The 24,410-nt window shown below is 47.3% G+C and overlaps 1 protein-coding gene across 3 annotated transcripts; it reads right to left on the bottom strand.

Annotated features, from left to right (window-relative positions):
• Positions 1-2,949: 2,949 nt before the first annotated feature.
• Positions 2,950-24,033, bottom strand: LOC135531274 (GTP-binding protein 1-like). 3 transcript variants are annotated; one of them, XM_064959395.1, is made up of 15 exons: positions 23,972-24,033; positions 23,559-23,751; positions 22,573-22,684; positions 21,381-21,561; positions 20,962-21,145; positions 19,936-20,100; positions 19,659-19,782; positions 19,364-19,478; positions 14,592-14,736; positions 14,316-14,498; positions 12,133-12,268; positions 11,775-11,953; positions 11,386-11,511; positions 5,973-6,023; positions 2,950-5,639 (listed from the first exon to the last, which is right to left on the bottom strand). In XM_064959395.1, the coding sequence occupies exons 2-15, from the start codon at positions 23,739-23,741 to the stop codon at positions 5,514-5,516; spliced, it is 2,010 nt and encodes a 669-aa protein (XP_064815467.1). In that variant the 5' UTR covers positions 23,742-23,751; positions 23,972-24,033; the 3' UTR covers positions 2,950-5,513. The 3 variants fall into 3 exon arrangements, with proteins under 3 accessions (XP_064815467.1, XP_064815470.1, XP_064815469.1); XM_064959398.1 differs by having other exon boundaries at positions 5,973-6,019; XM_064959397.1 differs by lacking the exon at positions 5,973-6,023.
• Positions 24,034-24,410: the final 377 nt, after the last annotated feature.

Here is a 24,410-nt window from a genome sequence, read left to right as displayed (position 1 = left end):
CCTGCCATCCAGGACCTCTATACCAAGCGGTGTCAGAGGAAGGCCCTAAAAATTGTCAAAGACTCCAGCCACCCTAGTCATAGACAGTTCTCTCTGCTACCGCAAGGCAAACAGTACCGGAGTGCCAAGTCTAGGTCCAAGATGCTTCTAAACAGCTTCTACCCTCAAGCCATTAGACTCCTGAAAATCTAGTCAAATGGCTACCCAGACTATTAGCATTGCCAATCCCCCTCCCCTCTCAACACCACTCTCTGTTGTCATTTGTGCATAGTCACTTTAATAACTCTCCCTACATGTACATAAAACAAAATGCATGGTATTTTCAAATGCCAGGCATGTTATTAATCATGCCATTGCTAAATTGGCTGGACATACTATAGAGCAAGTTAAAGTGTATAAATATTTGGGTGTGTGGGTTGATGATAAGCTGAGCTTCACTCTGCATGTAGAGAACTTGATAAGGAAGCTCAAGCTGAAAATAGGTTTTTATTACCGGCATACGGCTTGTTTTTCTCTGGAGGCCAGGAAGGAGCTGGTACGATGTACATTACTGGCAGTTTTAGATTTGAGTGATGTTATATATATGCAGGCCTCAGCCACTACCCTGAGAGCACTTTATTCAGTGTATCATGCAGCCCTCAGGTTCATTACAAATCAGAAACGCCTAATACATCATTGTGATTTCTACAGTGCTGTTGGCTGGTCATCATTGACCTTGCGTAGGCTTAAACACTAGTGTACACTGTTTTATAAGGCCATATTGGGTAAAATGCCATTTTATTGCTTTTCTTTTTTAGTCAGGTCGGTAAATAAATATCAATTATGGTCCCATTCTCATTTGCTTCTAACAGTACCAAACATTAGAACAGGTCATGGTAGAAGTAGTTTTCGTTACTTAGCTCCGTGGTCCTGGAATTCTCTCCTGAACATTTTAACATTTGATGATCTAGTTTCGTTGGCGGAGTTTAAACACTTGATCGATGTATATCATAACTACAGTGCCTTGCGAAAGTGGCAAAAGGTCGCAAAGTTCAAGGGGGCCGAATACTTTCGCAAGGCACTGTATATATACAGTATACAGATATTATCTCAATGAGAAAAACCTGTATAAATAAAGGTCAAAAAGCAAAAAAGAGGATCTGGCTAAAAATACTTTAATCAGTTCTAGATTGCATGTTATGGTTGTGAGGTCTGGGGTCCGCTCACCATCCAAGAATTCACAATTAGGCCGATACCCGCTGATACCCGAAAGAATAAAAAAAAAAACAGAGTAAACTAGAATGTGATTTGGCTCTAAACAGAGAGAACACAGTGGCAGAATACCTGACCACTGTGACTGACCCAAACCTAAGGAAAGCTTTGACTATGTACAGACTGAGTGAGAATAGCCTTGTTATTGAGAAAGGCCGCCGTAGGCAGACCTGGCTCTCAAGAGAGGATAGGTTATATGCACACTGTTCACCCCCCAAAAAATATATGTATGTATGTATGTATGTGTGTGTGTGTGTGTGTGTGTGTGTGTGTGTGTGTGTGTGTGTGTGTGAGTGAGTGACAGACAGACAGACAGACAGACAGACAGACAGACAGACAGACAGACAGAGACAGACAGACAGACAGACAGACAGACAGACAGACAATGCTCCGTCAGGTGTCGTGGAAGTGAAACAGAAGGTGTGACATCACAGTGAGAAGACTCCAGCCAAGGTGTTGAAGACTTCTTAATAAGCACAGGTGCTGCCAGCACTCTAATAACACCTGATGCTACTCCAAGGGGGAAATAACCATGTCCATATCCTAAATGACAACCTATTCCCTATGTAGTGCACTACTACTACTATGTAGTGCACTACTCCCAGATCATAGAGATCCTAAATTACTAGAAGGGTTTATTATAACTATCAGATTATACTAATGTCATGCACCTTTAAGGGGACATGACCTATCCCTTCATCCAACCAATCCATTAACACTAATAACTATATTGATGACACCGTTTTCCCTATGCAGGGCACTACTTTTGACCTGGAAGCAAATAAGGGCTTTTATTACAGCTTTTATTACAACCAAACCGGGTGCAGCCAGAAATGTCCGTCCACGTTTGATTCAGAGTAGCAGGTCAATAATACTTTTCCATAGTGAACCTGTTTTCAAAGCTCAGCTTTCACCACTCCAGTATGAAATGGAACATCTCTCTTTAATGCAAAGCCATGGATCGATGAGTGATTTGTTGAACGCAGCAGCGAGCGGGCGCTTCAAGGTCGTGTTGTGCGCTTCAAGGTCGTGTTGTGCGTTTCAGTACTCTCTCAGCCCACCTCTCCCGCTCCTACTCACTTTACTGTGTGACAGCGTTATTTGAAAAGGCCTCCCATTTACTCAAACGTGGACGGCAATTTCTGGCTGCATCCGGTTCGGTTATTATTGGCTTCATAAAGCATTTGATGTGAAGACAATACATCTGCAGTGGCCTGAATAAACTCCTTATTCAATCATATCAAAGCCACATCACATCCCCTTGTTCTCACTGTTTCAAATACAACTGAAGTGTGTTTGTGTGGACAGTGTGTGTGTTTGACTATCTGTATGCAGTCTACCTCGACACCTGCAAAACTCACGACTGAAGTCAGTGGTTTCTCTGTCCTCGTTTCACCTATAAAAGGAAAAGTAGGCCTCGTCCCTCAACCTTACAGCTCCCTCAGTGCTCTCTCTAAACCAAGGCCTCAGCCTAGACCTCCACCCGTATTCATAAAGCTTAGAGCAAGAGTGCTGATCTAAGATCTGTTTGCCTTTTAGAGCACAATCATTAAGATTACATGGAAAGGTGGAGACCTGATCCTAGATCAGCACGAGCATCTGAAATGTGAACTGGCCCCTTATAGAAGTGCTGGCAGCCAGATGATACGCACTCCCTGGAAGGCCCAGTATTGACAAAATATGACCACAACATGTTAATACTCTGAAACATCTTTATTTGAAAGGATTTACAACAAACTGGCACCACTGTGTTAAGTTAAAGGGCTTTCTTTTTCTTTCGGCGCAACTTTCATTTTTGTACATAAGATGCAGACACAAAAATGTGTCACTCGGTCCATTCAAAAAGAAAATGTATACACTAATATTATCTAAAAAAAATAAAATAGTTGTTGAATGTATTGAGATCAACATCCATCATAAAAGCAGAGAATAAGAAATAAAATGAGGTTACCTTTAGACCAGATCTAAGGTCAGTTGTTTCCTCTAATACTAAAGGATAACATCTGTGATTGGTGTCGTAGCTGAATCAGAATTAGTTAGGTAACATTGATAAAATATGTTTTATTTACTTTCAGAATATGCTTATTTGAGATAGACACTTGGGGCCCAGAGAGGGGAGAGGTCAGAATTGTCTTCATATTTGAATGTGTCTGTTCCTAAACCATTTGAAGGGCTCCACCATGTCTGTACTCCAATCACTCCCTCCTCTTCCCATTGGGGGGAGGAGTATGGCAGTGTCTGGAACCCTTGTATTACCCCTCTGATGTTGCCCTTCTCTTGACCTAGTATATGACCTAGAGGCTCACTCTCCTCCGTGAGCTTGTCCAGGAGGGGGTGTATTTGAGATGGGAGTATCTATAATTGACAATAGATATGCCATTGAATGAGGTAATGTTTTGGTACTAGGAAGTACCAAGAACGAGAAGTAGAACCTTGTCTAAGAGACCAAACTGAACGATAATTTATAGCTAATGCTATCTGGCTATGGGATACTCCTTTTTGTAAGTATAAGGCCCTTTGTGAAGTTCCTAAGATTTGTGGTTTGTCATGTCGACTAGGGGGTGGATCTTTGCTATAAAAGATCTCAGTTGCCATTATGTTGACACTCTCAGAGAATTAATTTATAGACACTGAACTGATCTGAGAGTCACAGGGCTATGGTGAAGCTCATATTATTAAAAGATGACATTTAAGTATAACTCTGACTGGTGTGTGGTTTGTAACTCATTATTTAGTAATACAGGAAATTACCACGACATTGGATAAACTGATCCTAGAATTGTACTAAAGTGTAACTTCTGCCTGGTGGTAACAACCAATCCAAGCCTTCCACCACTGAAACCTGTCCCAATCCAAACCCAAAATAAAAATGCTCACACCACCTGATAAAACCATATCAAAGCTTAGGAAAAAAAATCAATTTGAATCATATCAAGTATGGAAATGGATTAACCTAAAATCTTCAATCCCAAAACCCCTAGTTCCACCAACAAATCTTATAGGTGTGCATGACTAGAAACTGAATAAAAACAAATCTTAAAACTACTATTCCGCCTGCGTTTTTGGGCTCAAACAATGTCCTTGAGAGGGTATGGAGGAGAACATGGAAAACGTCTAAATCCTCCAGAAACGCCTTTAAGCCGTATTAACCTTCGTCTCCAAACCCTTTCATCTATGAAAGACACATAAATAATACAAAACAGGACACGCTACAAGGGTAGCGGAGCAACGATTCCCAAATCTATTGAAATTAATTATAGAACAGATATGCGGCCTGTGTTCTTCAGCACGCGTCAACATTTCTGACTGCAAAAGACGGACAGAACTTTGAACATTGTAGCTCACTTCATTTCTCCAAGACCAAAATCCACTACTTAAAAACACAGCTTTCATAGTTTCCACTCAATGCTTTTTTGGGGCAGACATCTAAAAAGGCACACATCTAAATGATAGGTTTTGTACACCAGGTTTTCCAAGGCCCAAATTTGTTGTTTTTCCTATTAAAATAGAACAAAACATGGACCTACAGTGAGTCCTGATCCAAATGTTTCAGAACCACTGTTTTATGTATAGTCAGATGGCAGTGTATGAGCCTAGTGAACATTGTCCTTGGGGTGGTTAGGTAGGACTATCCCTGTGTCTGAACTACACCTGTCCTGTTCTATTAGATTGAGTGGAGACCTTGGAGTACACTATTCCTCTGTCGAAATAATGACGAATGGAATAACAAATATCTAAACCTTATGACTCCTATGCCATGTCCGGTCTGTTAGATTTCATCTAAACCTTGTGAACGACACCATTTATTTCCTGTTAGATTGAATCTGGAGTCAGTCATTATTAGACTGGATGACGACCCCTTAAGACAACAGATCTCAGAGCCTGAACACCATTTGTTTCCGGTCTACATAATGAATCTGTAATAAAACCGTGTTTGTTTTTATTACTACACCATGTCTGTTAGATTGAGTCAACTGCTTCTTTCTGCTATTTTCCAGGAGCCAGTTCAGTCGTTAGTTGCCATAGTAACATTTAACGATGTTCTAGAACTACTCTGTAATGGTGATCTAACTCGGATGGACATGTTAAGCCGTGTCATTTAGGATTAATGCAGGTTTCACTTCTCCTCCTTTTCTTTGCTACATTCATTCCTTCGCCCTCAATTGGAACAAGAATGATTACAAAACAAGATGAAGAGGAGGAGATATAGAAGAGTGGATGTAGACGAGAGTAGCGAGAGAGGAAATGGTGTGGGGGGGGGGTTAGGCAGTGGTGCCCACTCCTGCTGCAGCTGGTGTGTGTTGTGATGTTGGTGATGTGGTGCTGTTCAGGGCTTTTCCTCTGTGTCTCTGACCCCCTCTCCTCCTGCCTCCACCTCCTGACTTGGGCTGGAGGAGAACAGTCACAACAGAACAAGTGTTAAGACAAGCACACAATTTATGACCACCTCAAACTTTTAAATACTTTTTTTTTACTTTAAAAAATGAGAAATTCTCATTGAAAATTAAAATGTAGCTTGTTTTTTATTACACAACATTAGTTCAGGCCTAAGCGTAATTTTAAATGTTTTCATTCAAGTAAATAACCTTTTCAGTACTTTTTCGAAGTCAAAGTTCATGCTGCACAGGAACACACTCTTTAGTGTTGGGATAAATGGAAGTCATGGCAGTACTTCTTTAAGACAAAACGGCACTGGTGTTTCCTTCCCTCGTTCCGTTTACCTGGTTCTCGTTGTTGCCGTCTTTACATAGCGTCTCCTCCTCCCCCACTGTCTGACGCAGACAGACAACCAGACAAGGGAGAGAGAGAAGGAGAACGAGAGTGACGGGTGGGGAAAGTGTTAAGGAGGGGACGGGGAGACAAGTTTAATGGACGGAGGTCAGGAAAGATGAAAGGAACGAGTGATGGGGCCGACGATAATGGAGGAGAAGAGTGAACGGAAGTGGGATGAGGAGGAAAAAAGATGTACCGGTAAGTGGAATGAAAATTGAGAGCGGCAGAGAGGGATATTGGCAGGCGAGTGTGAGGGTCAAGGAAAGGGAGGACATTTTGAAAAGAGGGATTGTGAAAGACCGGGTGATGAACAATCATAAAAGCGCGGGATAAAGAAAGAGTGAAACGAGATGGAGGGGCATCGGAAGAGAGATTAGCCAGCATATTGGGAAAGAGAAGAAAGCTGCTGGTACACACACACCAACCTGTCCAACTTTTAGAGTACCATACGGGCACGGCATATTTTAGAGTACCATACGGGCACGGCATATTTTAGAGTAACATACGGGCACGGCATATTTTAGAGTACCATACGGGCACGGCATATTTTAGAGTACCATACGGGCACGGCATATTTTAGAGTACCATACGGGCACGGCATATTTTAGAGTAACATACGGGCACGGCATATTTTAGAGTACCATACGGGCACGGCATATTTTAGAGTACCATACGGGCACGGCATATTTTAGAGTACCATACGGGCACGGCATATTTTAGAGTACCATACGGACACGCCATATTTTAGAGTACCATACGGGCACGCCATATTTTAGAGTACCATACGGGCACGGCATATTTTAGAGTACCATACAGGCACGGCATATTTTAGAGTACCATACGCACGCGCCAAATTGGGGTTACCCCTCCGCTGTTTGTGAGTAATCGCAAGTATAGAATTGTACCACATCAAGTCTATAAAAAGTTTGGAATACTCATGACAGCATTCCATTTACACACATGGTAAAAGTCACTAACAATATCTAATTAGAAAGAACACAAAAGGGCCATTATTCTTGGAGTTTTTTTATTAAACAAATAACAAGTTTAGGTACAAAATGCCTCATCCACAATAAAAAAATAAAACATGATATAAAAAAATATAAAAAATAAATTTGAAGCAGAGCATGAAGCCTCCAGTATTTATGCTGCAGTAGTTTGTGTCGGGGGGCTAGGGTCAATTTGTTATATCTGGAGTACTTCTGTCTTATCCGGTGTCCCGTGTGAATTTAAGTATGCTCTCTCTAATTCTCTCTTTCTTTCTCTCTCGGAGGACCTGAGCCCTAGGACCATGCCTCAGGACTACCTGGCATGACGACTCCTTGCTGTCCCCAGTCCATCTGGCCGTGCTGCTGCTCCAGTTTCAACTGTTCTGCCTGCGGCTATGGAATCCTGACCTGTTCACCAGTTGTGCTACCTGTCCCTGACCTGCTGTTATCAACTCTCTAGAGACAGCAGGAGCGGTAGAGATACTTAATGATCGGCTATGAAAAGCCAACTGACATTGACTCCTGAGGTGCCGACTTGCTGCACCCCTCGACAACTACTGTGATTATTATTATTTGACCCTGCTGGTCATCTATGAATGTTTGAACATCTTGGCCATGTTCTGTTATAATCTCCACCCAGCACAGCCAGAAGAGGACTGGCCACCCCTCATAGCCTGGTTCCTCTCTAGGTTTCTTCCTAGGTTCTGCCTTTTCTAGGGAGTTTTTCCTAGCCACCGTGCTTCTACACCTGCGTTGCTTGCTGTTTGGGGTTTTAGGCTGGGTTTCTGTACAGCACTTTGAGATATCAGCTGATGTACGAAGGGCTATATAAATAAATTTGACCTGTACTGAGAGAGCTTTTTGTGACGTGGATCATGATTAGTTACACCGTACCCAAACACGAGCAAAATTATTTTATCCCCACACACCAAACTCAGGTTGAAATATCAAAACAAACGCTGAACCAATTATATTAATTTGGGGACAGGTTGAAAAAAACATTTGTTGAAATTTAGCTAGCCCTTGGTAATTTGTCCTGGGATATAAACATTGAGTTGTGCATTTCGGGTAAAATAACAAGGTCCTCTACCCCAACAATGAATCCACACATAAAACGGTCAACCGAAGCATTTCTAGTCATCTCTCCTCCTTCCAGGCTTATTCAACTTTGAACTTATATGGTGATTGGCATCTAAACTTTCATAGTATTACTACACCGACCGGCAACATAGTTAGTCTTTCAATCACCCACGTGGGTATAACCAATGAGGAGATGGCACGTGGGTACCTGCTTCTATAAACCAATGAGGAGATAGGGACGGATGACTTATTTTAGCGCTTGGCATCGCAGAAGCTCGATGGCGGCGCGAGCAGCATGGGTGCAATGATTGAATGTGTAAATGAATGTGTAAATAAAATCATACCGCAAGTGGTGTGGTTAGCATGTTAGTCTATCAGGTTGCGTGATCCTCGTAATGTTACGCGGAAAATACAATTAATGGGATGCAGAATTAAATGTATATCACACTCGCCCAAATGCGACCAGTTACTTTTCATATTTGCATTGCATTTATTTCACTAACAAACGCGAGTGAACTGCTGGCACATTAGAACCCACTGAATGTCCATTTTATGTTCTCTAACGTTAGTTTGAAAGGATTAGTGTTTACCTTTCCACAACACATGGAGTGGAAGAGGGATTGGTCTGTGTTTACGTACAGCCAGAAAAGCAGGAGGGGCAGACACAGGATAGCTCCAGTTGAGGAAGTCGGAAGATTACATACACCTCAGCCAAACACATTTAAACTCAATTCCTGACATTTAATCCTAGTAAAAATTCCCCGTCTTAGGTCAGTTAGGATCAACACTTTATTATAAGAATGAAATGTCAGAATAATAAGAGATAATGATTTATCTCCGCTTTCATTTCTTTAATCACTCTTCCAGTGGGTCAGAGGCTTACATAAACTCAATTAGTATTTGGTAGCATTGCCTTTAAAATGGTTTAACTTGGGTCAAACATTTTGGGTAGCCTTCCACAAGCTTCCCACAATAAGTTGGGTGAATTTTGGCCCATTCCTCCTGACAGAGCTGGTGTAACGGGGTCAGGATTGTAGGCCTCCTTGCTCGCACACGCTTTTTCAGTTCTGCCCACAAATTTTCTATAGGATTGAGGTCAAGGCTTTGTGTTGGCCACTCCAATACCTTGACTTTGTTGTCCTTAAGCCATTTTGTCACAACTTTGGAAGTATGCTTGGGGTCAATGTCCATTTGGAAGACCCATTTGCGACCAAGCTTTAACTTCCTGACTGATGTCTTGAGATGTTGCTTCCAAGTATCCACATAATTGTCCTACCTCATGATGCCATCTATTTTCTGAAGTGCACCAGGCCATCTTTTAGCAAAGCACCCTCTCAACATGATGCTGCCAGTTCCGTGCTTCACGGTTGGGATGGTGTTCTTCGGCTTGCAAGCCTCCCCCTTTTTCCTACAATCATAACGATGGTCATTATGACCAAACAGTTCTATTTTTGTTTCATCAGACCAGAGGACATTTCTCCAAAAAGTACAATCTTTGTCCCCATCTGCAGTTGCAAACCGTAGTCTGGCTTTTTTTAATGGCGGTTTTGGAGTAGTGGCTTCTTCCTTGCTGAGCGGCCTTTCAGGTTATGTCGATATAGGAATCATTTTACTGTGGATATAGATACTTTAGTACCCGTTTCCTCCAGCATCTTCACAAGGTCCTTTACTGCTGTTCTGGAATTGATTTGCACTTTTCGCACCAAAGTACGTTCATCTCTAGGAGACAGAACACTTCTCCATCCTGAGCTTTATGACGGCTACGTGGTCCCATGGTGTTTATACTTGCATACTATTGTTTGTACAGATGAACGTGATACCTTCAGTTTGGAAATTCCTCCCAAGGATGAACCAGACTTGGAGGTCTATAACAAAAAAACATTGAGGTCTTGACAGATTTCTTTTGATTTTCCAATGATGTCAAGCAAAGAGGCACTGAGTTTGAAGGTAGGCCTTGAAATGCATCCACAGATACACCTCCAATTGACTCAAATGATGTCAATTAGCCTATCAGAAGCTTCTAAAGCCATGACATAATTTTCTGGAATTTTCCAAGCTGTTTAAAGGCACAGTCAACTTAGTGTATGTAAACTTCTGACCCACTGGAATTGTGATACAGTGAATTAAAAGTGAAACAATCTGTCAGTAAACAGTTGTTGGATGAATTGTGTCATGCAAAGTAGATATCCTAAACGACTTGCCAAAACTATAGTTTGTTAACAAGAAAATTTGTGGAGTGGTTGAAAAACAAGTTAATGACTCCAACCTAAGTGTATGTAAACTTCTGACTTCAACTGTACATTCAATACGATGTATTAATCTCCATGTCGGTTGACACAAACTCCGTACATGTCTGTGTGGTGCAGCTCGAGAATCGGGTTGTTAGATTCACTCGGTGGATGTATTTTTGATTTAAAATGTAAAAAAAATAAAAATCAGGCCCCATTCATTTCTGTGTACTATTAACTCAGATCTCTTACATGGACAGAGAACGCTGTATGTTGGCAGGTCTGCACACACACCAGTCAGTCACTCAACACTAAAGACATGAAAGCCTACAGAGTAACTTTCCTCCTACTCTTCCAGCAAGTCATTATTTGACCTCTTATTTCAGGATGTTCTCTAACCCCCTCCCTTAGTTAGAAATAGTTTGCGTAGAACAGATGATTGTCTCATGTAGAATTGGGAATCATGTCTACTCATTCCATCTCTGTCTAAGACCCTCCCTCCTCCAGGTGTTCTTTCTAAGCCTCTGTCTCCCGGTAGCTGAGCAGTAGCTGTCCTGTGTCGTGGCTGTACACAAGTGTTCTGTCTCAGCTCCTCCATGTCTGATGCTGCATTCATAACCAAGTGGGAAGGCGTTAATTGCCAGTTGTGAAGTCGTAAATACCTGTTGGATGCATTCACGTGCTTTGAACTTGTTGAGAAAAGCTGATTGGCTAATGGCCAACAAGCTGCATCAACCATAATATTGCTTGTAAACCAAGTCATATTAAAAAAAACATATTAATAGATAATAGTTTATAATGCTTTGTTGTTACATTTAACTGCCAATGCTGTTAGAGGTCATTTCCTTAGTAGGTGACATCAGAGGTCAGGATGTGGGAGAAGTCAGAGCTCAGGGATGATAGATGAGTTTCTCCACTAGTAATTACCAGTAGGAGGGGCGTTCAAGTGGATTTTTCCCAGTCCTATGTGGTAAATACCACCTTCCCACTTGGTTATGAACGCAGGGTAGTCCCTTTCTTCACCAGTTGTTCAGTCTAAGCCCCTCCCTACCCCAGTAGCTCACCGGTAGCTGTCCTGCGCTGGGGCTGTCAGGCCGCGGTGCGGATCCTGCCTCTTCATTGGCTGACATGGTGCCCTTCTTAGTGGACTGCATCTTGGCCTGCTGGGCCTTGGTGACTGACTGGAGCAGCTGGAGAGACACACGTACAGGTGGAGTTAGTCTGGGACGCTTTAGAAAATGGTATAAACCCTTCATAACACTTGACCACACACACACACACACACACACACACACACACACACACACACACACACACACACACGACAAAGCTGGTGAAGAGACAGTGAGTTATTGTAACATTGTGAAATGTTTCTAAGGGGGTTTAATGCTCCATGTCCTTTCATAAACTTATGACCATTCATAACCCCTTACAACTACTTATAACCCCATACCTTGGTGATGGTGCCCACAGCCTTGGTGCGTCCCTCTCTGAACACCAGTCTCTGGTCTGTGTGGAGGTACTCGGGGGTCTTGATGAATCTGAAGTGGACTGAGGCCTTGTCCCCGGTACGTAGACAGTCTCTGTTCATGGTCAGAATGGTGGCTGTCTGTCTGATGCTGCCACAGTGCACTGAGGGAAAGTCAGAAAGACAACAATTGGCATAGCAACTGTGGACGTGTCTCATTTGTGTGTGATTATAGGAGAGACAGAGGCCTAATATGAATATGGCTGAAACCTTAATGCTAGATTGAGCATCGCCACAGTATACAAGCAACCATGAACACACACACACGTTTAAAGCCGCTCACCCATAGCCTGGTATCGTGGGGATATGGTGGTGGGGTGGTGCAGGACCAGTATCTCAGCCATGAACTCCCAGGTAGCCTGAGGTGTTAGTCTGGGAGAGATCATCACCATCCCCTTCCTGATGGAGGAACGCTTGATCTGGAGGAGGAGGAGAAAGAGGGAGAGGGGTGAAAAAGGGGCCAGGGGGGAGAAGAGAGAAACATTGGGACAGACTATCAGAAATGTGCTGATTGAGGATGTTTTTTTTCCCAATGGGAGTCATCCATTAATGGATTATGGACAGAGAATTTTCTGGAGAAAAACAAAAAAAAGGTCCATCTTTTTACATCTGCAACTTATTCGAAAGTTACTGACTTGAGCTGACCTTTTGACACACAAAAGCAGACAATTTATGAATGCATGTACGACTTCGTAGTGCTCAAATAAAACTGTGAAGGACCTCGGCGTTACTCTGGACCCTGATCTCTCTTTTGAAGAACATATCAAGACCATTTCAAGGACAGCTTTTTTCCATCTACGTAACATTGCAAAAATCAGAAACTTTCTGTCCAAAAATGATGCAGAAAAATTAATCCATGCTTTTGTCACTTCTAGGTTAGACTACTGCAATGCTCTACTTTCCGGCTACCCGGATAAAGCACTAAATAAACTTCAGTTAGTGCTAAATACGGCTGCTAGAATCCTGACTAGAACCAAAAAATTTGATCATATTACTCCAGTGCTAGCCTCCCTACACTGGCTTCCTGTCAAAGCAAGGGCTGATTTCAAGGTTTTACTGCTAACCTACAAAGCATTGCATGGGCTTGCTCCTACCTATCTCTCTGATTTGGTCCTGCCGTACATACCTACACGTACGCTACGGTCACAAGACGCAGGCCTCCTAATTGTCCCTAGAATTTCTAAGCAAACAGCTGGAGGCAGGGCTTTCTCCTATAGAGCTCCATTTTTATGGAACGGTCTGCCTACCCATGTCAGAGACGCAAACTCGGTCTCAACCTTTAAGTCTTTACTGAAGACTCATCTCTTCAGTGGGTCATATGATTGAGTGTAGTCTGGCCCAGGAGTGGGAAGGTGAACGGAAAGGCTCTGGAGCAACGAACCACCCTTGCTGTCTCTGCCTGGCCGGTTCCCCTCTTTCCACTGGGATTCTCTGCCTCTAACCCTATTACAGGGGCTGAGTCACTGGCTTGCTGGGGCTCTCTCATGCCGTCCCTGAGGGGGTGCGTCACCTGAGTGGGTTGATTCACTGATGTGGTCATCCTGTCTGGGTTGGCGCCCCCCCTTGGGTTGTGCCGTGGCGGAGATCTTTGCGGGCTATACTCAGCTTTGTCTCAGGATGGTAAGTTGGTGGTTGAAGATATCCCTCCAGTGGTGTGGGGGCTGTGCTTTGGCATAGTGGGTGGGGTTATATCCTTCCTGTTTGGCCCTGTCCGGGGGTGTCCTCGGGTGGGGCCACAGTGTCTCCTGACCCCTCCTGTCTCAGCCTTCAGTATTTATGCTGCAGTAGTTTATGTGTCGGGGGCTGGGGTCAGTTTGTTCTATCTGGAGTACTTCTCCTGTCCAATTCGGTGTCCTGTGTGAATCTAAGTGTGCGTTCTCTAATTCTCTCCTTCTCTCTCTCGGAGGACCTGAGCCCTAGGACCATGCCCCAGGACTACCTGACATGATGACTCCTTGCTGTCCCCAGTCCACCTGGCCGTGCTGCTGCTCCAGTTTCAACTGAACCGCGGCCCTAGGACCATGCCCCAGGACTACTTGACATGATGACTCCTTGCTGTCCCCAGTCCACCTGGCCGTGCTGCTGCTCCAGTTTCAACTGTTCTGCCTTATTATTATTCGACCATGCTGGTCATTTATGAACATTTGAACATCTTGGCCATGTTCTGTTATAATCTCTACCCGGCACAGCCAGAAGAGGACTGGCCACCCCACATAGCCTGGTTCCTCTCTAGGTTTCTTCCTAGGTTTTGGCTTTTCTAGGGAGTTTTTCCTAGCCACCGTGCTTCTACACCTGCATTGCTTGCTGTTTGGGGTTTTAGGCTGGGTTTCTGTACAGCACTTTGAGATATCAGCTGATGTACGAAGGGCTATATAAATAAATTTGATTTGATTTGATTTTGATTTGATCTGTGTTATTGTGTGTCTGTGTGGTTGTAGCCTTACAGTCAGACGCGTAAAAACACACCTTTTTGAGCGCGAAGGAGGCGGTCTGTCCCCCCCGGACCTCTTTGACAGGCATCCTCTTGCGGTGGATAGATTTGACAGCGATGGAGAGGAAACTGCCCAGGGGGTCTGGGCCGAGCAGCAGCGTGTCATTCAGTCGTATCAATCCACGTAACGTAGTGCCGGATACTACTGTGCCCACACCCTGAGGACAGATAGGAGACGTCAATACAACACAGCTTGTTAAATGATTAGAGTGTGTGTGGTGCTGATGGTTGTGTGTGTGGTGTGTACTAACCGGTACTGAGTAGGTGTCATCGATCTGGAACTCGGCAGGCTCATCTTCTCTATAGGAGGTTTTAGAAGACAGTAGGTTGAGGAACATCTTCAGAAGATCCATGTTGTCTCCTGTTACATTGGAGACCTGGAAGATTGGACACATCCTATGGGGAGAGACACAGAGAGGGGAGGAGGGAGAAGAGAAAGGAAAGAGTGGAGGATTAAGGCAACATACGTTACCCATAAATCAATTCAAATGTTATTGTCACATACAAAAGAAATGAGCAGATCGTTATTGCGGGTGTAGAGAAATGCTTGTGGTCCTAGCGCCAACAGTGTAGTAGTATCTAACAAATCACAACATTACACACAAACCTCAAAATAAAAGAATGGAATTAATAAATATTAGGATGAGCAATGTCAGAGTGGCATTGACTAGAATACAGTATATTAACATATGAAATGGGTACAACATCATGTAAACATTAACATGACTAGTGATTCCATGTCGATGTGTATAAGGCAGCAGCCTATAAGGTGCAGGGTTGAGTAACCGGGTGGTGGCCAGCTAGTGACAGTGACTAAGGACTAAGTTCAGGGAAGATCTTTATGGGTGTCCTGAGAGCTCTGTGGTTGCAGGCAGTGGTTCCCCGGAGATGCGTTGGGCAGACCGCACCACCCTATGGAGAGCTCTGCGGTTGCAGGCAGTGGTTCCTCGGGGACGCGTTGGGCAGACCGCACCACCCTATGGAGAGCTCTGCGGTTGCAGGCAGTGGTTCCCCGGGGACGCGTTGGGCAGACCGCACCACCCTATGGAGAGCTCTGCGGTTGCAGGCAGTGGTTCCCCGGGGACGCGTTGGGCAGACCGCACCACCCTATGGAGAGCTCTGCGGTTGCAGGCAGTGGTTCCCCGGGGACGCGTTGGGCAGACCGCACCACCCTATGGAGAGCTCTGCGGTTGCAGGCAGTGGTTCCCCGGGGACGCGTTGGGCAGACCGCACCACCCTATGGAGAGCTCTGCGGTTGCAGGCAGTGGTTCCCCGGGGACGCGTTGGGCAGACCGCACCACCCTATGGAGAGCTCTGCGGTTGCAGGCAGTGGTTCCCCGGGGACGCGTTGGGCAGACCGCACCACCCTATGGAGAGCTCTGCGGTTGCAGGCAGTGGTTCCCCGGGGACGCGTTGGGCAGAGCGCACCACCCTATGGAGAGCTCTGCGGTTGCAGGCAGTGGTTCCCCGGGGACGCGTTGGGCAGACCGCACCACCCTATGGAGAGCTCTGCGGTTGCAGGAAGTGGTTCCCCGGGGACGCGTTGGGCAGACCGCACCACCCTATGGAGAGCTCTGCGGTTGCAGGCAGTGGTTCCCCGGGGACGCGTTGGGCAGACCGCACCACCCTATGGAGAGCTCTGCGGTTGCAGGCAGTGGTTCCCCGGGGACGCGTTGGGCAGACCGCACCACCCTATGGAGAGCTCTGCGGTTGCAGGCAGTGGTTCCCCGGGGACGCGTTGGGCAGACCGCACCACCCTATGGAGAGCTCTGCGGTTGCAGGCAGTGGTTCCCCGGGGACGCGTTGGGCAGACCGCACCACCCTATGGAGAGCTCTGCGGTTGCAGGCAGTGGTTCCCCGGGGACGCGTTGGGCAGACCGCACCACCCTATGGAGAGCTCTGCGGTTGCAGGCAGTGGTTCCCCGGGGACGCGTTGGGCAGACCGCACCACCCTATGGAGAGCTCTGCGGTTGCAGGCAGTGGTTCCCCGGGGACGCGTTGGGCAGACCGCACCACCCTATGGAGAGCTCTGCGGTTGCAGGCAGTGGTTCCCCGGGGACGCGTTGGGCAGACCGCACCACCCTATGGAGAGCTCTGCGGTTGCAGGCAGTGGTTCCCCGGGGACGCGTTGGGCAGACCGCACCACCCTATGGAGAGCTCTGCGGTTGCATGCAGTGGTTCCCCGGGGACGCGTTGGGCAGACCGCACCACCCTATGGAGAGCTCTGCGGTTGCAGGCAGTGGTTCCCCGGGGACGCGTTGGGCAGACCGCACCACAATATGGAGAGCTCTGCGGTTGCAGGCAGTGGTTCCCCGGGGACGCGTTGGGCAGACCGCACCACCCTATGGAGAGCTCTGCGGTTGCAGGCAGTGGTTCCCCGGGGACGCGTTGGGCAGACCGCACCACCCTATGGAGAGCTCTGCGGTTGCAGGCAGTGGTTCCCCGGGGACGCGTTGGGCAGACCGCACCACCCTATGGAGAGCTCTGCGGTTGCAGGCAGTGGTTCCCCGGGGACGCGTTGGGCAGACGGCACCACCCTATGGAGAGCTCTGCGGTTGCAGGCAGTGGTTCCCCGGGGACGCGTTGGGCAGACCGCACCACCCTATGGAGAGCTCTGCGGTTGCAGGCAGTGGTTCCCCGGGGACGCGTTGGGCAGACCGCACCACCCTATGGAGAGCTCTGCGGTTGCAGGCAGTGGTTCCCCAGTGACGCGTTGGGCAGACCGCACCACCCTATGGAGAGCTCTGCGGTTGCAGGCAGTGGTTCCCCAGTGACGCGTTGGGCAGACCGCACCACCCTATGGAGAGCTCTGCGGTTGCAGGCAGTGGTTCCCCGGGGACGCGTTGGGCAGACCGCATCACCCTATGGAGAGCTCTGCGGTTGCAGGCAGTGGTTCCCCGGGGACGCGTTGGGCAGACCGCACCACCCTATGGAGAGCTCTGCGGTTGCAGGCAGTGGTTCCCCGGGGACGCGTTGGGCAGACCGCACCACCCTATGGAGAGCTCTGCGGTTGCATGCAGTGGTTCCCCGGGGACGCGTTGGGCAGACCGCACCACCCTATGGAGAGCTCTGCGGTTGCAGGCAGTGGTTCCCCGGGGACGCGTTGGGCAGACCGCACCACCCTATGGAGAGCTCTGCGGTTGCAGGCAGTGGTTCCCCGGGGACGACGTTGGGCAGACCGCACCACCCTATGGAGAGCTCTGCGGTTGCAGGCAGTGGTTCCCCGGGGACGCGTTGGGCAGACGGCACCACCCTATGGAGAGCTCTGCGGTTGCAGGCAGTGGTTCCCCGGGGACGCGTTGGGCAGACGGCACCACCCTATGGAGAGCTCTGCGGTTGCAGGCAGTGGTTCCCCGGGGACGCGTTGGGCAGACCGCACCACCCTATGGAGAGCTCTGCGGTTGCAGGCAGTGGTTCCCCGGGGACGCGTTGGGCAGACCGCACCACCCTATGGAGAGCTCTGCGGTTGCAGGCAGTGGTTCCCCAGTGACGCGTTGGGCAGACCGCACCACCCTATGGAGAGCTCTGCGGTTGCAGGCAGTGGTTCCCCAGTGACGCGTTGGGCAGACCGCACCACCCTATGGAGAGCTCTGCGGTTGCAGGCAGTGGTTCCCCGGGGACGCGTTGGGCAGACCGCATCACCCTATGGAGAGCTCTGCGGTTGCAGGCAGTGGTTCCCCGGGGACGCGTTGGGCAGACCGCACCACCCTATGGAGAGCTCTGCGGTTGCAGGCAGTGGTTCCCCGGGGACGCGTTGGGCAGACCGCACCACCCTATGGAGAGCTCTGTGGTTGCAGGCAGTGGTTCCCCGGGGACGCGTTGGGCAGACCGCACCACCCTATGGAGAGCTCTGTGGTTGCAGGCAGTGGTTCCCCGGGGACGCGTTGGGCAGACCGCACCACCCTATGGAGAGCTCTGTGGTTGCAGGCAGTGGTTCCCCGGACACGCGTTGGGCAGACCGCACCACCCTATGGAGAGCTCTGTGGTTGCAGGCAGTGGTTCCCCGGACACGCGTTGGGCAGACCGCACCACCCTATGGAGAGCTCTGTGGTTGCAGGCAGTGGTTCCCCGGACACGCGTTGGGCAGACCGCACCACCCTATGGAGAGCTCTGTGGTTGCAGGCAGTGGTTCCCCGGACACGCTTTGGGCAGACCGCACCACCCTATGGAGAGCTCTGCGGTTGCAGGCAGTGGTTCCCCGGGGACACGTTGGGCAGACCGCACCACCCTATGGAGAGCTCTGCGGTTGCAGGCAGTGGTTCCCCAGTGACGCGTTGGGCAGACCGCACCACCCTATGGAGAGCTCTGCGGTTGCAGGCAGTGGTTCCCCGGGGACGCGTTGGGCAGACCGCCCCACCCTATGGAGAGCTCTGCGGTTGCAGGCAGTGGTTCCCCGGGGACGCGTTGGGCAGACCGCACCACCCTATGGAGAGCTCTGCGGTTGCAGGCAGTTGTGAGGTTCTTAGGGGACAAGCCAAATTTCTTCAGCTTCCTAGGTTTGAAGAGGTGCGGTGGACCATTTCAGATGGTCAGTGATGAGTACGCTAAGGAACCGAGGACAGAGAGCAGGGAGAGCTTTTCACCTTCTCCAATGCATTCCTGTTGATGTGGATGGGAGGAGTGCTCCCTGTCTCCTGAAGACCACGATCAGCTCCTTTGTTTTGTTGACGTTGAGGTGATTTCCCTAGCACCACTCCGCCAGGGCCCTCACCTCCTCCTCACGAAACATACACCTCCGCCTTTCTTCCAGGAGAGTTCCTTATTCCTGTCTGCGTGATGTGCGGAGAACCCAGCTGGCTGCATGGACAGGGACAGTATATCTGGAAAGCCATGATTCCGTGAAACAGAGTATGTTACCGTCCCTGAGCTCATCTACTTTATTGTCCAGGGACTGAACATTAGCGAGTAATATACTCGGAATCGGTGGATGGTGTGCACGCCTCCCATGTTGGAATATAGAAGTCCACTCCAAACACCTCTTCCAACCACCACAAGGAAACTGTGTTAATTCACTGGTATTTACCTCTCTGAGCTGAAGTTGGATGCAGTGACGATAACGTCATCTTTGTTTTGAACCAGTACTGGGATCTTTCTACATCCTGGGGACTTCAGTAACCTCTGTAACAGATGCAGTGTCTCTGGGAAATACACACACAATTATTAACACACATTGTTTGTGTTCATTTGTTAACCAAACAGACTAACGGGGAGGAACTTGTGTTTTCCAAAAAAAAAAAAAAAAAAAAAAAAAAAAACATTTCACTACAATTATCATGTTAATGATTGAACAGGGCCATGTTCCACAGTCAATCTCTCACCTGCTAGGATGTTGGCTGGACACATGTCTATCTTGGTGACCACTACAAAGACGGGTACATTCAGGGCTAGAGCCAAACCTAGATGCTCCTTGGTCATCCCTACAATACCTGCATTACTGCCCACCTAGAGATAGAGAGAGGAAAGGAAGGAGAGAGATGTAGAAGAGTAAGCGAGAGAAAGAGGATGAGCGAAGTCACTGACACAGTAAATGTCTGTGGTGATAAGCAACTGACCATGTGTGAGCAAAAACACAAACACACCACCCCCGTCTCTCACCATGAGCATACAGAAGTCTGGTAGGTGTCCGGTCATTCCAAACACAGTGGTTTTCAGGTACTTCTCGTGGCCGGCCAGATCTATGAAGGTGATGACCTTAGAGGACCTCTCACAGATCTTAGTCCAGTCCAGGCTGCCCCCGTGATTATCTGGCTTATTCACCACCTAGGAGCAGAGACCGAGACAGGTTGGTTTAAATCAGAGTGCTGGACAACACACTCGGGTCAAAATGGACCAGGCTCTAAGTCAGCTTTGTTTATGTTTTGAATACTGCTGGTCCTGTCACTCTCCGACTCCAGCCTATATCCTTAGAGACTCCTAAGTCAACCCCAAGTCATTATCTTACATGTCCCTCCTGGTCGAAGCCCAGGATGTCGTTCCCCACACTGCTGGTCCTGTCACTCTCCGACTCCAGCCTATATCCTTAGAGACTCCTAAGTCATTATCTTACATGTCCCTCCTGGTCAAAGCCCAGGATGTTGTTCCCCACACTGCTGGTCCTGTCACTCTCCGACTCCAGCCTATATCCTTAGAGACTCCTAAGTCATTATCTTACATGTCCCTCACTGCTGGTCCTGTCACTCTCCGACTCCAGCCTATATCCTTAGAGACTCCTAAACCCAAGTCATTATCTTACATGTCCCTCCTGGTCAAAGCCCAGGATGGTCGAAGCCCAGGATGTCGTCCCTCCCCACACTGCTGGTCCTGTCACTCTCCGACTCCAGCCTATATCCTTAGAGACTCCCAAGTCATTATCTTACATGTCCCTCCTGGTCGCTGGTCCTGTCAAGCCCAGGATGTCTTACATGTCCCTCCTGGTCGAAGCCCAGGATGTCGTTCCCCACACTGCTGGTCCTGTCACTCTCCGACTCCAGCCTATATCCTTAGAGACTCCTAAGTCAACCCAAGTCATTATCTTACATGTCCCTCCTGGTCAAAGCCCAGGATGTCGTTCCCCACACTGCTGGTCCTGTCACTCTCCGACTCCAGCCTATATCCTTAGAGACTCCTAAGTCATTATCTTACATGTCCCTCCTGGTCAAAGCCCAGGATGTCGTTCCCCACACTGCTGGTCCTGCCGCTCTCCATCTCGTGTTTGTGTCGGAAGAGTTTCTGCCTGGCGAACCCCCTGCCGTTGTCCAGCTCCCCGTGGGTCAACACCCCCAGCAGGGTGCTCTTACCGGCATCCACGTTACCCACCACCGCCACCCTGTATGGGAAGGGGAGAGAGAAGTTAAAGGACAGAGAGCTGTTATGTGCAACACCAAATGTTGCAGAACACTGATCCTGAAAGCAAACCAACTTCTTCTCCCGGCCCTCCTCACCTCACTTCCAGGAAGTCCTCCTCTCCGACCCGTCGGCGGATGAGGTTGTCTCGTACTCACCTCACTTCCAGGAAGTCGTCCTCTCCGACCCGTCGGCGGATGAGGTTGTCTCGTACTCACCTCACTTCCAGGAAGTCCTCCTCTCCGACCCGTCGGCGGATGAGGTAGTCTCGTACTTTCCCCCCTGCGTCGCTACGTTCTCTCAGCAGGATCATGTCTGCCTCTATCTGCTCACACAGGGATTGAACCGTGGCCACTGACGCCTCCATGTCCCCCTCGTCCAGACCATAGTCACCTCCGTCTGATCATGAAATGGGGGGTGGATGTAAGGAGATAGAAAGTCACATTGCCCATTACTCTGAGAACGCCCATGCTGTGTCTTTACCCAGACATAAGGCCTTAATTACAGGGTACTTGACTGCATTCCCAGTTTACATCAGGTAATGTAGCTATAGTAGTTCCATTAAAGTTTGGGCAAATTAAAGGAACAATGGAGCAGAAGCCGAGAAGGTGGAGGCTTGTCGTTTTGCCAACTGACCATTAAAGGGTTAAATCAGGATAAACAAGTTAGCTAGTGTTTCTCAGACTTAACTGGCTCAGGATGTAATTCAAGTGTTTAAGATACAAGTTTATTTTTATTTTATCTTTATTTTACTAGGCAAGTCAGTTATGAACAAATTCTTATTTTCAATGACGGCCTAGGAACAGTGGTTTAACTGCCTGTTCAAGGGCAGAACGACAGATTTTGTACCTTGTCAGCTCGGGGATTTGAACTTGCAACCTTTCGGTTACTAGTCCAATGCTCTAACCACTAGGCTACCCTGCCGCCCCAAGTACATTGCTCAGCGGACTCCAGACCGATCCAAATGGAGCATGCATCGGTAAAGAAAAATGATTAAAACATTGTTTTTGCTTATAATACATTCTACCATCCGAAAATACCTCTTATATTGTGCCAACTGATGCACCCACTCTGTGTTGAACTGCATGTCGGTTCAACTAACCCCAGGCCAAATAACCCCAGGCCAACTAACCCCAGGCCAACTAACCCCAGGCCAAATAACCCCAGGCAATACGAGTAGCCTAGTCAACCTGCGATCTGGGACCAGCCTGACTGGTCCCAGATCTGTTTGTGTTTAAACAACTGACAAAAAGCACAACTGATCTGGGACATCAGGTCTGTGTTCTGTAAGGGGGTCACCATTGATCTGTGTTTATTGGAGATGTTTACACATGAGCACCATGTGTTCTGTTGTGTGGTTTAGGTATATGGCCCAAAAATAAGGTAGGAAAGTAGGTTATCCCTTCTCACCTGAGCCCACTCCCACCACATAAATGGTCTCCCCACATCCTTCATCCATCCTCTCTCGGAGTTGCCGTAGTAACGAGTCATACTGTTCTCCTGTGGGGCTGACCAGAGTCAGCTAGGAAAGAGAGAAAATATATGTTTAGGTTCATTCACTGGTGTTATGGTTGTTTGATAATTGACAGAAACTTAGAAGTGTTTACAATAACATTTTATTGTAAACTGGACTCTGTGATACATCTAAATGTACAACGTAAATATAAAAACAGAACATTACAGTTTATGTCCAGTAGAGGACAGGGCAGAATAACAAAACAAAGTAAAAACGGCCAGACAGACAGCATGCAAATATTGAAGCAAGTAGCTAGAAGCTAGGCCTGGGTCGTTTGTTGACGTTACAATGACGTAGCCTAGTTTCTGGCAAGCCTGACCAAGTTGTAAATGTGCACATGCATGATGATTCATGCAATTATGAACATACTGATGTTTAATCCACACTTTATTATTTGAAATAAATTATATTTGCAAGATATATATAGGTTTCAGGCCTGGTGTCAGTTTTGCCCCCCAGCTAACACGCCTGACTCCAATAATCAACTAATAATAGTCTTCAGTTTAGAATACAATTAGTTTAAATCAGCTGTGTTTGCTAGGGATGGAGGAGAAAAGTGTGACACCAAATCAGGCCCCCGAGGACTGGAGTTGCCCAGGCCTAAATCTGGTCAAATCATCTTTGGTTGTTTCGCCAACTGTTGTGTCTACACAGAGTGGCACCTATATACGTGTCATTCATTCACCATTGCATGTTTTGGTGGGTACTGGTCACTCGAAAAAATACATGTCCGGTCATACTTCAACCAAATTAAATGTCATTATAAAATGGTCATTTTCATAAAAAATAGCAACATTTTTGTTAAAGCTGATGTAAAATTGAAATCCACGCATGCATATGCCATGTAGCTAGCTTTAGCTGAGTCGAGAGCAGGGCCTACCTTGCTAGTAAAGTCTAAATGATCCTCGGACTCGCCGTTAACATTCTCTCCGTCTTCGAAGCACTCTGCCCCTGAAAGGTCATCCCCACAGTCCGGTGCGAATATAGAAACTGGTACTACGGATTCCTCTTTCGGTAATGTCCCCGGGCTTAGCCCTGGCTCTATTGCTGCCAACGACGCCATCTACCCAAACCTTCAGAAAAAGTAATTCAATTGTAAACTGCTAGCATAACATAGCTAAGCTAACATTAGCTCACAAATCAAGCTTGCTACTGACACCAACATATTATGATGCAATGCATGCAACAATTGTGTACAGCAACTGCTTACGGTTTAAATTAGGCTAAAACGTTCCTTACATAGCAATTCGTGTTGTATTAGTAATGTTAAGTAAACATATAAATTCAACATACCAGAAGTAGCAGTGTACATAGAAGGTTTTCTTTAGGTAGCCTATATGAGTGTGGCCCGCCCCTATGTTAAATACAGGAACAGGATTGGCTACCCTCCGTTCTTGAACGTTGACAGGTGTTCAACACAGAATGGAATTATTTCACTGAAACAGAAAATCAATACATTTTTTCTCTTAGAGTTTTGACTCTCTTTCAATGTGTCATATGCACACGTAATATAGTGTGTGCACGATTATAGAAACGCCTTACAGCAAACATTTGAATAAAGTATTAAAATACTGTATGGTAAGTAATGTGTGTAGTAACTATATTTGCCACTAGATCGCAGTTTCATTGGTCAAAATACAGTGGATGGACACCTACATTGACTGTACTCGAAAGGATCAAATGAATCACTAAAATGTCCAGTTCTGTTGTGTAAGACTCAGAAACACCCTAC

The sequence above is a fragment of the Oncorhynchus masou genome, unplaced genomic scaffold, assembly GCF_036934945.1.
Source record: "Oncorhynchus masou masou isolate Uvic2021 unplaced genomic scaffold, UVic_Omas_1.1 unplaced_scaffold_1570, whole genome shotgun sequence".
In the NCBI taxonomy this organism is placed as follows: Eukaryota; Metazoa; Chordata; class Actinopteri; order Salmoniformes; family Salmonidae; genus Oncorhynchus; species Oncorhynchus masou.
Note: the sequence above shows the minus strand (reverse complement) of the source record. Positions and strands in the feature narration are given on the sequence as shown.